Genomic DNA, 14,607 nt, shown 5'->3' on the forward strand with positions numbered 1-14,607 from the left:
TATTTTCCATTTTAGAGGGTTGCTAGATATGAATGAGAGTTGAGTTTCATATCTGAAATTTAAATTGAGAAGGTACAACTTGTCACTCATAAATGGTGAGGTACTAAATTAAGACTTGTTAACTAAAATTCTTATTCCTTTCTGAAACTAGAGAAAAAATAGTAGTCAAACCTATACTGATGAGACATTTGATTGCAAGTCTCTTCTATCTCTAAGATTTTTACTTTCTTTCTTCTTCCCACCATTTTTGCTCATCTTTTTTTTCGGTTTCTCATCCAAAACAGGATGTGTGCTTTGTAAGTGTTGATGAATGGCAATTAGTGGATTAGCTTGCAAAGCAAGATGCTTGATAACTATACTTAGTTGTTTTCCTTCTTTCAACTTGATAAGAATTCATTCACTAAAATCAATTACTTGTTATAAGAGATAACTTAATATTATAACAAAAAGATAGAATTACAATAATAGAAAAGTTCCTAAACTTCAATCAAAGTAAGAAAGTGTCATGTGTTGTCGTTCAATTAACTAATTTATCACATCAACAATATGTGAATTAATAGAATTTTTATCAGTAATAATTAATTTAAATAATTATCTTAATTTATGTGACTAAATTAACCTAAAAAATTTAATGTGATAAAAATAGTAACATCACTAACATAAAGTATAATTTATTATTATTATTATTAAATAATTTCATTATAAATTTTAATTATATCTATTACTTTTTATATAATACATAATCCTTTGAACCCATGATAATGGATTTTAATAAACTCGGATCTCCATCTTTATCATCATCTTATTGTATTGGCAACCATGATTATTTCATTAATATTAAATGCACAGGATTTCTCATTTTCCCTTTCCGGCCTTCCACGATATTTATAAGCTTAGATTTCTTTCACTCACAAAATTATATTCCTAACTTGTTTGAGTAGAGATGGTGATATCTCTACATTCTTCTCTGCCTCCGTTTCTTTCCTTTCAAAACCCTAATCCCAATTCAACCCACTTCTCCAAACCCATCAAAATCCTTAATTTCACCTCAATTCCCTTTTTCAAGTCCCTCAAAACCCCTAATTCCACAATCTTCAATCTCCAACGATCTTCAAAACCCCACCCCTTAACCCTTAACCATTCCACAGTTCTCTCTAAAACTCCAAACTTTTGGGGGTTTAAGATAGAAAATGCGACAACTTTAGGCCCCAGAAACCAATTTCTAAGACTTAACTGCTATGGAGTTAAAGACTCCGGTGAGAGTAACAAAGTAGTGGTGGACTCTGGTGGGGGCGGAGGTGGAGGTGGTGGTGATGGCGGCAGAGATGGAGACGATGGAGAGATAGAGAAGAAAAGTGGGTCATTGCCAGAATGGATGAATGTTACTCCCGATGATGCAAAAACGGTTATTGCTGCTGTGGCAATATCGCTTGCTTTCCGGTCATTCGTGGCTGAGCCGAGGTACATTCCTTCGCTGTCGATGTATCCTACGTTTGATGTTGGGGATCGAATTGTTGCTGAGAAGGTAGTTATTGTTTGTTTGGTTGGTAGATAGTTAGTTGGCACAAGGTTTCTAGTGGAAATGTTGATTACATACTATTTCATTGTTTGATGTTTGTGTTTATTTTTTAAAGCTTTAGGGTAAAGGCTTTCATCTTAGGTTAAATTGTGTGAAACATCAGTGTCAAGGTTTACATACATTCTTAACTTTATGAAGGTAAAGAAATGAAGTTTAATTTAAGTATGACTAAAGACTGATTGAGAGGCTGGATCAAAGCATATGCATTGTCATCGGAGGTTTTAACTTGCATTTATTGATTCCTAAAATTGGTAACTAGTAGAAAGCATATATTGCATAAGGCCTAATCTTATTTTGTTTTAAACATGCATCGGTAACTGAACAAGTTGTTTAATCCATACGTATACCATGACGGTTTTTTTAAAATTGAAATTGTCAGGTTTCATACTACTTTAGGAAGCCATGTGCTAATGATATTGTCATCTTCAAAAGCCCACCAGTTCTTCAGGAAGTAGGATACACTGATGAAGATGTCTTCATTAAACGAATAGTAGCTAAGGAAGGTGATACTGTTGAGGTGAGGATACTCTGACCATTTCTTAGCATCTATATTTCTCCTTCTGATTGTATCTGTTTCTTACTGTATTGAGAAAAATAGTACTGCGTATTAATGTTGCATGCTGTGATGTCGAATCACAAGAACAAGGAAGATGTTAGGGTAAATGGATAGTTTTGCAAATTATCCATGTTGTTTCTCTTGGCATCCCATATGTAAGATGCTACTCCCTATGTGGCTCTAACACTCCATTTTTTTTTAAGTACAAGTGTCCGATGCATATTCGGACCTGGGTATGGAAATATAATTCTCGAAGAACCCTCCAAATACATGGAAATTTTGAACCTATCATGTGTTACACTCACACCTGTGTCAGATTAACATAGGCTATTCCTTTACAATTCCCTATCTGTTTTACATTTTTGTTTTGATGTATTATCATCTGTAATTTGGTTTCATTAGAATGAAATATTAAAAGTTGTTCTGATGCAGGTTCATAATGGAAAACTTTTCGTTAATGGGATTGGACGAAATGAAGAGTTCATCAATGAAGCTCCTTCTTATGAAATGGCACCAATTGTAAGGATTTGTATCTAAAATTTTAAATACTTTACATTTTAATTCCATTGGCCAAAGCCCAAATGAGTTTGTGCCAATATCATTCGGATTGTATACGTGCTTATTCATATTGCAGAAAGTACCCGAGAATTCCGTCTTTGTGATGGGTGACAATCGTAATAATAGCTATGATTCCCACGTTTGGTAAGATATTTTGTTCTAACAGGTCGACAATGTTGCAACCTTGATTTGAACCTTCAAATCAGAATATTTCCTCCTCTCTTGGTTGACTTTTATGAGTTCTGTTTTGTTTAGGGGTCCCCTCCCTGCCAAGAATATCATAGGAAGATCAGTATTTCGATATTGGCCCCCAAAGAGGATAGGTGGCACAGTACTTGAGCGTGGCTGTGCCGTTGACAAGCAGGAGGAGAGTGTCAAAGCACCTGAATAGATGTATCCAGGCTTACTGATTTTATGAAAAGCTTTATTTTCTCTGTTGACGCCATATTCCGTGATAATATCTCTGTTATCTTTGCTTACTCAATGTGAACTTCTAATTCTTTTTTTGTATTTCCCAAAATTTCTGCAATACAATCATTTTTTGAGTAGAAAGGCTATTCTTGTAAACAGGTCCTTTTGCCCTGTCATATATGTAGATCTGACCCTTTTAACGATTAATGCAACTAATTTTCTGTTTTCTGTGGTTCCATTTCTGGTTGACTGCAAGTTGGTTTATATAATTACAATTCAATAATACTAATATATGACTTGAAAATCTTGATTTAGGAGATAAACCCTAAAAAATTTGCTTTTCAAAGGGCTACTTTTGTAATGCATATCAACAATAGATATATATATATGAACCAAATCTTGTTCTACCAATTATCACAGAAATCATTCATGGAGTTTCTCCACACGTACTACAGCCGTAAATGGAAACACTACTTGATATCCTATCAACGAGATATGATATTAACCTACATCAATACTTTTTCAATTTCACTCCAAACTGAAAAAACTGATCTAAATGATTATATTGTTTTTCTAACGAATTTATTACCTTCACACTTACCAATCACTACAAGCTTTGAAAATTACTTTAAAACACCCAAAACCCACCATTTCCGTGTGAAGAAATGCTGCAGTCCTCGACTCAATCGTATTGGCATGAACTATTTTTAAGCTTGAGAGGCTTGTTACTATGGGAATCAATAACCAATGAGCAAGAGATACGTTTCCTATGCCTTGACTTCACCAACTTTCCGACCACATTCCCTCTGGACCGAACTTCAAAGATCAATGTCATTGGAACTCCGCCACCATCATCTGAAATTGCTAAGCTTGCCCCGGCCCCATACAAAGGAACCTTGTCTCCATGGAGAGTCACGGCTACAGTTCGATGACTCTTTCTTGGTTGATAATACTTCTTCAACTGCAACACACACAAAAATAAAGATCAAAATACCAAGTTTTTTTTTTTTTGGAGTGATTCTTGTGTAAAGAAAAGTCTGAGAAAATGTTTACCTGACCAGTAGCAACTGCAATTTCGGAGTACATAAGGTTGACTAGATTGGAGCTAACATGAATACCAAAGAAAGTTGCAGGATTGTATACTGTCATCCTTAATGAACAATTCATTGTAAGCATCTTGCTTGGAACTCCCGTCATGTCGGCTCCTTCTCCAAAATAGAAATTATGCACTGTCAAGCTCTGCAAAACAAGAATTTTTTTTAAGACTAGTCAGTTTGTATAGCAGAAATTAAGAAAGAACAGTACTATCTGAAGTTTCTGACAAAACCCAAAAAATTATTTTTTTAATATTACTTTTTTCGAGTATCTTATGTTTAAAGGAATCAAAGGGTAATAAAATAATATTATCTTACATAACGACAAGAACATTGTATTTATTAGGAAAAAAAAAATTGCAAACCTTAACAGCAATTTGAGCATTGTAAGGGCGACTAGCACCCCAGATGATCAAACAAAACAAACTGAAAACCGCTATAAACCCAAACACACCCATCAAAATCTGGCATCTCCTGGTAAACCCTTTATCATTCCCATAAAAATACTCCCCATAATCCCCTTCTTCTTCAATAACATTACACTCAGTCCAACCCTTTTCATTTCTCTTCCTTCCTTTCTTGAGAGTTCCCGAGAAACGACTAGCGGAAGATGCCCTTGAGTGACGGCTGTAAGAAGGGTGAGAAGGAGATTCCATGGGGCTACTGTAAGCAGGAGTTGCCTGCATGGAAGTCGACTTATCACCATCGTGAGAATCCCTGGAAGGGCTTTGGACGTAGTAAAGTTGGCGTTTAGGGGATCTCGGAGATGATGGGTCGACTGAGCTTGTTACCTCGGAATCGGATTTCGTGTGCATCTTGATATTCTCAACTCAATTGTTGTTGTTGTTTTGAAAGACGAGTGAAGATCAGCTGTGAAAGGGGCAGTTTGCCGTTTTTACTGTGAGGAAGAGGGAAGGACTAAGGGGAGATGGAAAGTGAGTGACGAAATGTACGAACTCTTACCAATGTTAGGTTCGGAGCTGAGGTGGGGGATTTGTGAAGCTGGAGGTTCGGGAACGAGTGTCGGCAGTGATTCCGTTAATCTGTTTGTTTTGTTGGACTAACGTTAACGTCATCTTTGACGGAACCTGAAGACAGTGATGTAAACCATCACTAACAACGTTTTTAAAGTTAATTCAACAGTAATCTCCAAACTATAACTTTCATTTTAAATTAATTTCTAAATTTTAAAATATTTTAATTACATCAATGAAATTATATTAATAAAATTTTTCGTTACTAAAATAATTAATTTGAACGTTAAATAAAATGTTGAACTTTATGTAACATAATTTAAAATATAAAATTTAAAAATTAAACATTATAAAATTTTAATTTTGAAATTTTCAAAATTTTAAAAAAGTTTTATCGCTCACTTACTTTTTTTATTATTATTATTTACTTTATTGTTAGTTTTAACTTTTAAAAGTTATACGGTGATATTTTAGTTTTTTTTAAGTTTTCATTTTCAATTATATCTCGTAAAATTTGACATATTATTTAATGATTGATATAATATCGATAATTTAATGATGTAATTAAAATATTTTAATGTTTGAAGACTAAATTAAAATAGAAATCATAGTTTGAGAATGTCTAATATAATTAATTCCAAATTTTATGTTAAAGTTTGGAGGAGTTCATAAATGAGTTTTATATTATAAATTTTTTGGTAACATCTTTTGGTAGCATTACAAATTTTATTTTTATATTTTAAGAATTTAAATTTTAAAATTAATGTAAATCATGTGATAACGTGTGCAAAATTTTTTATACTTTTTAAAGTTTATGGATTTTTCGATATTTACCAAATGATGAATTTAAAAATTCCATATATATATATATATATATTTAATACATCTTAAAGATGTTTAAAATGGGCAAAAAAAGAAAAATGAAAACCTAAGTAATGTTAAGGTAAGACGCTTTTCGAAGTTTGAAATACATATAATTGGTTGGTTCATAAATCGTAAATTTATTTCGAAGTCAAGACTTTTATACTGAATTTAAATTTTAAAATTTTAAAAGAATTAAAATAGAATCTTTACTACCTCGCTGGCACCTGCCCCATAATTTTAACGGAATTCGAAAGCAAACAGTGTGACTTTTACTGTCGTAAACAAACAACCTTATAAATGCCACACGTATCAATAAAATTATAATTAGAAAAAAAAAACCATAAATCGGTTGAATAAATCAACTGAGTAATGCATCAGGTTCATACAAAACTTATAATCTCATCCCGAATCCTGCATTACCTATATACATCGATTGCGAAGGCATACTGATGACTTCAATTTGAAATCATCAGAAAATAAAATAAATAAAGAACTCCTACAACTGTCACCTTAAACCTTAGGTTATGTCAGATCTACTTCTTTCCAGCGGCGGCAACTGTGTGTCTATCGTTGTCAGCATTTGCGGCATCGACATCCCTCCTGAGACTACGATTTCTGTAATGGAAGAATGAATGAGATGTAAGCTTAAATTTTGAAGCAGGAAAAGGTTTCTTTCTTTTTTCATACAAACCATTACTACTTCAGAATAGAGAAACCATCATCTTTAAGTGTGGTAGTTTCAAGCAATTACGTCGAACAATATGTAGTAAGAGTTAGTAGGCTTATAGCTCGACAGACTACACGGAAATAGCGAGGAAAATGTTTGTAAATAATACCGACAACAAAAGAGGAGGAACCCTTACCAATTCCTTCACGAACTGATAGATTCGGTCTGATAACATCCTGGGTATTAATGAGGAATATATCGCCAATGTAAAGATGATTTGTGGGAATATAGACGCAACATAGCTCCTCTTCCCCAGAGAACGTCTGCATTTTGTGGAAAGAAAATGTAATGCATGTAGCACACCAATAAGATCATGCCATGTATGATGCTTATGGAATCAGGAAAATGATTAAAACAAAGAAAGTAATGCTAAAATGATAGTTTTGGAATATAAAGTTCACTTGCGCACCTGCAGAGTAACAGATGAAGTGATGAACCCAAAAGCATATTCACCAATACGAGGATGTTTAATGATGGCTACTTCCTTGAAGGCCTGTGAGCTCTGATCTGGAACGCAATAAAGACATAAAAACATAAAAGTGATGTAGCATATGGATTGTCGCTACCTAAACCAAAAAAACAAGCAGAACACACACCTCGTGATATAGCAGAACTAATTTGCTTGGAGGCATTGTAGATATGACGAACGAATGGCATCCGCTTGATAAACCACTCACCAAGGCCAAGCACAGATGCTCCCAACCACGAGGACATGAATACCCCAATCACGAAGATGAACGTTATAGAAGTTACAAATCCAAGACCTACCAAGAAGTAAAAGGAGGAGAAAACATAAAGAGACCAGCAAACCATATGCTACATGATCTTAAAGTTAACAGACATTATTAGCAAAAATGACAAAGAATAATATATAGATAATATGTGGGTAGATCATTTAAAAAAAGGCAACCTTGTGAAAAATTTATCTTTCTCGCTGTACATACCATATTTGGCAAGATCTCACATTAAAAAATCATTGTCATTCAGAACTCAGAAGCCTTAAGGAAAGATAAGTTTACAAACTCCAAGATCCAATTAAAGGGGAAAAGAGTAAAAGGTTTTTAGCTGCTAAGTGAAACGCTCACCAAATACATTAATGCCGAGTTGAAGAAAAATTGGAGAGAAAAAGCCATCAACAAAGTGAATAAACCACCATGTTACGTAGAAAGTGATTGCTATAGGAAATAGAATGACACTGCAAAACAAGTAAACAACTACAAATCAGCAATTGCTATAACAGAATCGTGAATGATAAATAGACGCGATAAGATAAAATGTCATGGGCATATATTCAGTAACAGAAACCAAATCAACTAAGTTTCCGAGTTCATCAAATAAAAGGTTAGCACATATTCATGATGGCAAGAAGTATCATTTTGTAAGATGATAGATAAGCAGTAGATTAATTTCAAGACAACCAATCAATTTTATGAGAAGAGATATGGAGGAAGCAAGGAAAAACTAAATGACGGTATCAGGTTAATCTGTCACTTACATTTCACTTCTTAAATGGATTATTTGGAATTTATTTATATGCATTTACACTTATCTCTTATTCCAAGATTTAATACCTAACTAAGTTCTTAAACTTACTATAATCATAATTAAAGGTGAAAAGCTAAACAAAGATATCTAGTTTCACCTTATTTGTGAAAAAATTTTCACTCGATATCAAGGATATAAGAAAAGTTGAATAGGAAGTACGTGTTGATCATTTTTCTGTAAAGATGAATTATGATATGCAAATCATTAAAGATCGTGCACATGATAATTGCACAAATATCTATCATGAATAAAAAGAAACTTAAAGCATTGAGAAATGGAATGTTGCTCACCAGCCGGTCATGAACTTTTTTGAGGCCCAGCTCTGGAAAACTTTGTAAAAGGTCTGGATAAAAACAAAGCTTGTCAGGCAAGTTTAGAAAAAAACATGACTTCATCAACAAGCATAGCCACACAGTTCCTATACATGCTGAGAACATTTGTTTTCAACGGTTTCACTAGGAAATTGACACAAAGATTGAATACAACAAATAAACCAATAATCATAAACTCTCTCGTATATAAAATATATATACACTCTGTTATTTTTACGCTATTAAAAAAAAAAGAAAAAAGAAGAGCACCGCCGTACATTCGAAGCTTCTAAGAGAAAGGGGAATCATTTTCACGAATCTTATCTTTTGGTAACAGTTTATTATTAATAATTAAAAGGAGGAGAGATTTAAAAGGGAAAACATTTTCCTCATTCTAAACAGTTACAGTAAATGAATTTGGAATCCTATTACACAACAAAGAATTCAATGTCATACTTATTCTAAAGTGAACAATTTCTTAAATTAAATATCAATTAAAAAACGTCCAATTTCTCTCTAGTAACGACCAAATCATCCAAACAAATACAACTCTCAACCAGGTTCAATCGAATTCTATCGTAAATGTAGCTCAATTAACAACCAAAAAGCTCTTCTAAAGGAAATGGGGGAGAACAAGAGAAACCTCGCGGCCGGAATGATGCGAAGGAGCGAAAGAAGGAGAATGTTTGGAGGAATCATCGTGGACGGAATCAGCGACCGGAATTAGAAGCTCTAGATCTCTACTCCCCATCACGATCGTCGATTTATCATCTCCCATCGCCGGAAAATCCCTCCGCTGCTACTCTCCTTCTCAGGAATAACCAAAAAAAAACTGATTCGGTGCAAAACATAATAATACGAGAACAAGAATTTTGTTGGGTACCTCCGATTCACCATCAAAGGCCACATCAATTATTCAGAAAAAGAAATTAATTCAAATTCAGTATATATATAATACTATATATTATATATTTTATTTAACAACATAATCTTTGATCATTAAGTAAAATTATCACGAAAAAATGTTAATTATGAAATTAAGATATGAATAAATGTAGTTTTAGCATAAATTATTAATATTTTGAAATTAATTATATGTATGTGAAAAAGGATAGTTGGTTAAAATTTTATATCTCCCGCAAAGTTGGCGAGAACTAGAATTAGATATATTGATATACCAATACGAAATCAATAATCTTATAGCATATATGTGACCATTATTGATTGATTTTGATTGTAGTTATATGAATATATTACTTTTAATATATCTTTTAAAAATAATACATATAAAAGGTTGGTCTAAATTTTAAAAGGTTAGTATAAAAATATTAGATTTAAAAATTGATTTGAGTAAAAATTTTGACCCATTTAAAATATAAGTCGAGTTCTGATTTAAATATTTAAAGCTCCAGCCTCACTTGATTTGTTTTAAAAACTTCTAATATATTTTTTCATATATTATGTAATTTATAAAAAAATTAATTCCATAATAATACTAGTATATAATATTATAATGCAAAGAATTGTATGTCTATATATATATTTAAAAAAGTTTATTAATAACGTAGTGGGTCTAAAATTGTTCAAATTAACCATTTATAAATATAAATGGATTTAAGTAAAACTTTAGATCTATATTCAAATTAAATCTAACTTAAGTAAATATATTCAAACTTGATGTGATCCATGAATACCTCTATTAAATGTTACCATTGTTAGAAGTTCAACCATGCGCGCTTAGACACATATTGAACTTAATTGTAAGGTAACAAGCACAAATTTCCCTGTAACTTTTATCAAGGTTAAATTGCCTCAAAGGTCCTTGTATTATAGGAATTAGATCAAAATAGTCCTTATATTATTAAACGGTTCAATTTAGCTCATATACTATTAAAAATAATTAAATGAGGCCAAATGGTAATAGAGATAACATTTACTATATAAAAAGGCTTGAAAATTATTATTTAATTGTAGTTCAATTCCAAACAAAAATTTCATTTGTAGAACCATAAAACTTTAAAGATATTAACTATGTTAAACACTAAATGATATTTTAAAATAGTATATATTAACTCTATTGACTATTCCAATTTAACCTAATTTGATTGTTTTTAATAATACATGGACTAATTTGGTCCATTTAATAATTTGGGGACTAATTTGAGAAGATCCCTATAATAGAGGGACCTCTCAAACTACATTCACCCTTTTACCAATATTGGCCGACACATTTCAAGGTAATATTTTGTTTCTATATCCATTGAGATTTATATTACTAACTATAGTGAAAACACATTAATATATTACAAGATATCTTCAATGATAGACCTTTAGATCGAGTAATATTCAGCATGATCTCGACCTTAAAACAAGCCATACCAGTTATTTAACACACCAAATGATAAGCTAGAGCTAAAAACATGCTGTGCGGAAGCTAACACATATATTTTCCCTTTCAGGTTTTTTATCAAGCAGCTGATCTTCTTGCCCGTCTAATGAAAGATAAGATATCAGCACTCGGCAATGATTTTCTATACAAGCTTTTGCGTCCATGTTTTTTATTTCCTTGCTGCATAACATACAAGACCAAAGCTAAATCAAACTAATTTGATGCAAATAAGGCTATGGTAAGTGTTTCATTATTTATCTAATCGTAATTCGTTATTATGTAGTTTAAAGCTAAAAATCACCTGGAAATGGAATGTAGGATTTGAACCCTTTGATAGCATCGAGAACCCATCACGGACAGGCACTGGGAAAAGAAATTACCCATTAGAGAAAAAATATATATAAACACTTTTGATTAACAAAAATGTGCCCTTTCTTTTGTTTTTTTACCCAATGTTGAATCAGAATCACTTTCGTCACAATTTGATTTGAGAGATGGACTCTTAGATAGGGAAGGCTTGTCGGTACAAGTGAAGAAAAAAAGTGGGACTCCTTCGGTGTCAAGTTCATGCTTGTTTACGAGCTTTCCAGGAATTGCAGAAATGGTAGCCCTGGAAATGGTTAAAACCCATAAAGCCAATGTCTATAAATTTATGTTTCTTTAAGGTAATATGAAGATTGAATTTGAGCTGATGGTACCTTGGGTTTTCATTTGATTTCTCTACAGCTGCTAATGTTGCTATCAGGATTTTGAAAAGAAAGAAAAAAAAAAACAAAACAAATGATTAACATAAAGAATTAGAATTGTAAAGCAAACATGAATAATAGAGGCGATTAGGAAACCTACGTGCAGATAAATAACGCCGGTTATGTCTTGGCAAAATGGGGTTCCATTTGACTCTGGTTAGAGCAAGCTTGTGAGCAAATTGTTGGCATGAGAGAAGTCTCTGGTAGAACATCAAACAAGTCGCATGTAAATAAAATGTAAATGCCAATACTCCATAAATCAAAGTTATATATATATATATATATATATCTGTGCATATATGTATACTGACTTGATGGAGGCAATTGATGCGGAGCTCAGCCTCGGAAAATGAATTAGTCTGGGAAATGGAGTGATTTAGATTAGCAGAGACGTTTCCCAGATGATCAACGAAAGTGACAAGTGCCTTGCATAGGTATTCTTTTGTGTTTTCCACCACACTGCAAATTACCAAACATTTATTTATTTAATAATTTTAATTAATAGTCTGGGACTTTCTTCAACACCAGCTAAAAAAAATCGATTAAATCTAGAGCTACTGGAATTGAGCATTAAGATGCTAGAATTCAATTCGCTTGATAGTTCAAGCTTGGCCCAACAATGGCTAGTACCTGAAGGAAAACTAAAGAGAAGCTGAGCCAGTAACTCAACCATGAAAGAGGTTGGCTTGAGTGGTTAGAAATGAAGGAAAACTTACGTTTTCTTCTCTTCAGACTTTAAAAATGTTGTTTCACAGTAATCCGCAGCGTAATGAAGCTGAGACCGCAAATCTCTCAGTTCCTATAACCATAAAAAAGGAAGAAAGAAGAGAAAGAAGCATTAATATGGAATTTTTGTTCAATGAAAACTACCCCCCAACCTAAAAAATATAAGAAGAAAGAAACCTGGAGAGACTTGTCAAAACGAAAGCCTTGGCCTGAATCATCATCTTCTTTCTTCGGAGAAGAAAACATTTCAGTAATATGCATTCTTCTCTTAGTTTCTTGTGTTGCAAAAGTAGAGCTAACTGATGATGATGGTCACCAGTAAGTAAGGATAGGATAGCTGAGCTAAATTTAAAAGCTAGTGAAGATAATAAAGGAAAGGAACCATTTTGTTCTTTTAAAAATCCTCTTGTCGATATTCAACAATTTTGAATTTCTCCTGATTAAAAGTTTGAAAGTGAGAGAAGATAGAGAGGTTTGGGGTGTGTTGATTGAAATAGTCCCAAAAGAAACATAGTCATTAAAGAGAGATTCTCTTTTAAGCCGATATCTCCATGGCACGAAGGGGACGTACGAGTGGAAGATGACAAAATTGCATTGCAGCCCCGTGATCTTGTGTTTCTTACCTTTTTCTGGAAAAAGGCCGGTTACTTACTGACAAAACTAGCTCCTGGCATTGCCACACACCTCATTCACCTTTACCATTTCCACTGTATATGTGTATTTGCATATTATTAGTAAAAATAGCATGAAAGCTAGATTATATTTTAACTTTTTATTAAAAATAATTTTTACTTATTATATAAAAGGTAAATTAATCATTTATATTAAAATTTTTAATTCATTTTACTATTAAAAATTTTAACACTAAAATGGATAGAATTTAAAATTAATTTATTCATTGATCTTATGTACAAAATTTAATTTATCTATTTTTTCTGTAGAGAGTAGTGATGGCAACAGGGTGGAGCAAGGTGGATTTTTGCCCACCCTCACCCCAACCCGATATTCCATCGCCATACCTCGAGAAAGAAATTGAAATGGGAGTAAAGATGGTAAAATAATAGTGATAGTGATAAAAGTTTAAAGTTTTTAACCTAATTAATATTAAAAAGATAATTTTTTAAATATCCTAGGACGAAGCGTGCTATACACAATCCTGACCGGACTTGAAACCTGTTTCTAAGAAAAAAAAGTCGGATTAACTCAAAAACCGTCAATTTCGAATTTTTTTATCATCTCTAATTAAAAAATTAAAATGAAATTGAAACTCTTAATATCGTAAACTCGATTGTACTTTTATAATATAGTGTTAAATATGCATACCCATTATACTTTTACAATATAGTGTTAAATATGTGTGCGCATATACACAAGGTTCTTCCTTCTCAAATACGTTAGCTTGGTATAGAAGTATAACATTAAAATAAGAAAAAATTGCAGACACTAAAATTGGGCATCAATTTTGCTAATCAAATGTCATTTTTCATGCATATTTATTTTTATTTAACCCTCAACTTTTAAATCAGAAAAATATATATTTAAACACATTTAAATTCATTTTTTATTGTTGAAATAATCACAACTAAACTAAAATTAAGTCCGTAATATTTCACTAATATCATATAAAACCAATTATGATAAACCGAGATCCTTGTGCTTCTCTCCATCTACTCCTAGGATTCATTTGTTGGCGAATCCATTTTTTTCTTTCTTTGATTTGCTTATTCGAGGTTTAAGTGACAAGCACCTAGCCATCGAAGACATGGCGAGACCTAGTCCATTTTTGTCCTTTCTTTATGCTTAGTCATGGGGAACTTTTCAATAAATTCTATGATCATTAGTTTATTATTATTGGTGAAAGAAAGAGTAAATCCATGTTAAGGAGAGAAAAAAAAGGCGACCAAATCGAGACACATTGCTCATTACCGACCTTGTCTAAAATTGGAGGAAGAAGACAAGATGAATTGATATAATATGCAAACTATTCCAAGAAAAAACAAAATGTTACCTCTTATTATATTTTCATTAACAGAATTCTTGGTGTGCCTGCCAGCATACATCCCACCTGAGATGAGTGGTTAATTAAATTCATTAGCTAATTATCTGATTTCGCATGTGATTCACCGA

General features: G+C 32.5%; 4 protein-coding genes across 4 annotated transcripts; 1 reads left to right on the forward strand and 3 right to left on the reverse strand.

The window, feature by feature from the left end:
- Window positions 1-761: 761 nt before the first annotated feature.
- LOC108454558 (chloroplast processing peptidase) lies at window positions 762-3,245 on the forward strand. The gene is made up of 5 exons (XM_017753056.2): window positions 762-1,525; window positions 1,959-2,096; window positions 2,568-2,654; window positions 2,770-2,837; window positions 2,949-3,245. The coding sequence occupies exons 1-5, from the start codon at window positions 944-946 to the stop codon at window positions 3,082-3,084; spliced, it is 1,011 nt and encodes a 336-aa protein (XP_017608545.1). The 5' UTR covers window positions 762-943; the 3' UTR covers window positions 3,085-3,245.
- A 212-nt stretch (window positions 3,246-3,457) lies between these two features.
- On the reverse strand, window positions 3,458-5,224 carry LOC108454701 (uncharacterized). Its single transcript, XM_017753242.2, has 3 exons — window positions 4,564-5,224; window positions 4,158-4,343; window positions 3,458-4,065 (listed from the first exon to the last, which is right to left on the reverse strand). The coding sequence occupies exons 1-3, from the start codon at window positions 5,011-5,013 to the stop codon at window positions 3,787-3,789; spliced, it is 915 nt and encodes a 304-aa protein (XP_017608731.1). The 5' UTR covers window positions 5,014-5,224; the 3' UTR covers window positions 3,458-3,786.
- A 1,136-nt stretch (window positions 5,225-6,360) lies between these two features.
- On the reverse strand, window positions 6,361-9,561 carry LOC108456219 (protein CONTINUOUS VASCULAR RING 1-like). The gene is made up of 7 exons (XM_017754814.2): window positions 9,263-9,561; window positions 8,599-8,651; window positions 7,849-7,958; window positions 7,360-7,527; window positions 7,173-7,270; window positions 6,900-7,026; window positions 6,361-6,651 (listed from the first exon to the last, which is right to left on the reverse strand). Exons 1-7 carry the CDS (start codon window positions 9,395-9,397, stop codon window positions 6,554-6,556), a joined length of 789 nt encoding a protein of 262 aa, XP_017610303.1. The 5' UTR covers window positions 9,398-9,561; the 3' UTR covers window positions 6,361-6,553.
- Window positions 9,562-10,862: 1,301 nt separating this feature from the next.
- On the reverse strand, window positions 10,863-13,014 carry LOC108455739 (probable protein ABIL5). Its single transcript, XM_017754282.2, has 8 exons — window positions 12,658-13,014; window positions 12,471-12,553; window positions 12,066-12,213; window positions 11,855-11,954; window positions 11,707-11,746; window positions 11,458-11,618; window positions 11,310-11,371; window positions 10,863-11,188 (listed from the first exon to the last, which is right to left on the reverse strand). The coding sequence occupies exons 1-8, from the start codon at window positions 12,739-12,741 to the stop codon at window positions 11,087-11,089; spliced, it is 780 nt and encodes a 259-aa protein (XP_017609771.1). The 5' UTR covers window positions 12,742-13,014; the 3' UTR covers window positions 10,863-11,086.
- Between the last annotated feature and the right edge of the window lie 1,593 nt (window positions 13,015-14,607).

This window comes from Gossypium arboreum, chromosome 5 (assembly GCF_025698485.1).
Source record: "Gossypium arboreum isolate Shixiya-1 chromosome 5, ASM2569848v2, whole genome shotgun sequence".
NCBI classification, from domain to species: Eukaryota; Viridiplantae; Streptophyta; class Magnoliopsida; order Malvales; family Malvaceae; genus Gossypium; species Gossypium arboreum.

Coding starts and splice junctions, on each gene's coding strand:
- LOC108455739 (XM_017754282.2), bottom strand. CDS start 12,741: ATGCATATTACTGAAATGTTTTCTTCTCCGAAGAAAGAAGATGATGAT. Junction 12,214..12,470: donor AAGTCTGAAGAGAAGAAAAC/GTAAGTTTTCCT, acceptor GGTAATTTGCAG/TGTGGTGGAAAACACAAAAG. Junction 11,955..12,065: donor GCATCAATTGCCTCCATCAA/GTCAGTATACAT, acceptor ATGTTCTACCAG/AGACTTCTCTCATGCCAACA.
- LOC108454558 (XM_017753056.2), top strand. CDS start 944: ATGGTGATATCTCTACATTCTTCTCTGCCTCCGTTTCTTTCCTTTCAA. Junction 1,526..1,958: donor ATCGAATTGTTGCTGAGAAG/GTAGTTATTGTT, acceptor TGAAATTGTCAG/GTTTCATACTACTTTAGGAA. Junction 2,097..2,567: donor AGGAAGGTGATACTGTTGAG/GTGAGGATACTC, acceptor GTTCTGATGCAG/GTTCATAATGGAAAACTTTT.
- LOC108456219 (XM_017754814.2), bottom strand. CDS start 9,397: ATGGGAGATGATAAATCGACGATCGTGATGGGGAGTAGAGATCTAGAG. Junction 7,528..7,848: donor ACTCGGCATTAATGTATTTG/GTGAGCGTTTCA, acceptor ACTTCTTGGTAG/GTCTTGGATTTGTAACTTCT. Junction 7,271..7,359: donor TAGTTCTGCTATATCACGAG/GTGTGTGTTCTG, acceptor ATTGCGTTCCAG/ATCAGAGCTCACAGGCCTTC.
- LOC108454701 (XM_017753242.2), bottom strand. CDS start 5,013: ATGCACACGAAATCCGATTCCGAGGTAACAAGCTCAGTCGACCCATCA. Junction 4,344..4,563: donor ATGCTCAAATTGCTGTTAAG/GTTTGCAATTTT, acceptor CTTGTTTTGCAG/AGCTTGACAGTGCATAATTT. Junction 4,066..4,157: donor TTGCAGTTGCTACTGGTCAG/GTAAACATTTTC, acceptor TGTGTGTTGCAG/TTGAAGAAGTATTATCAACC.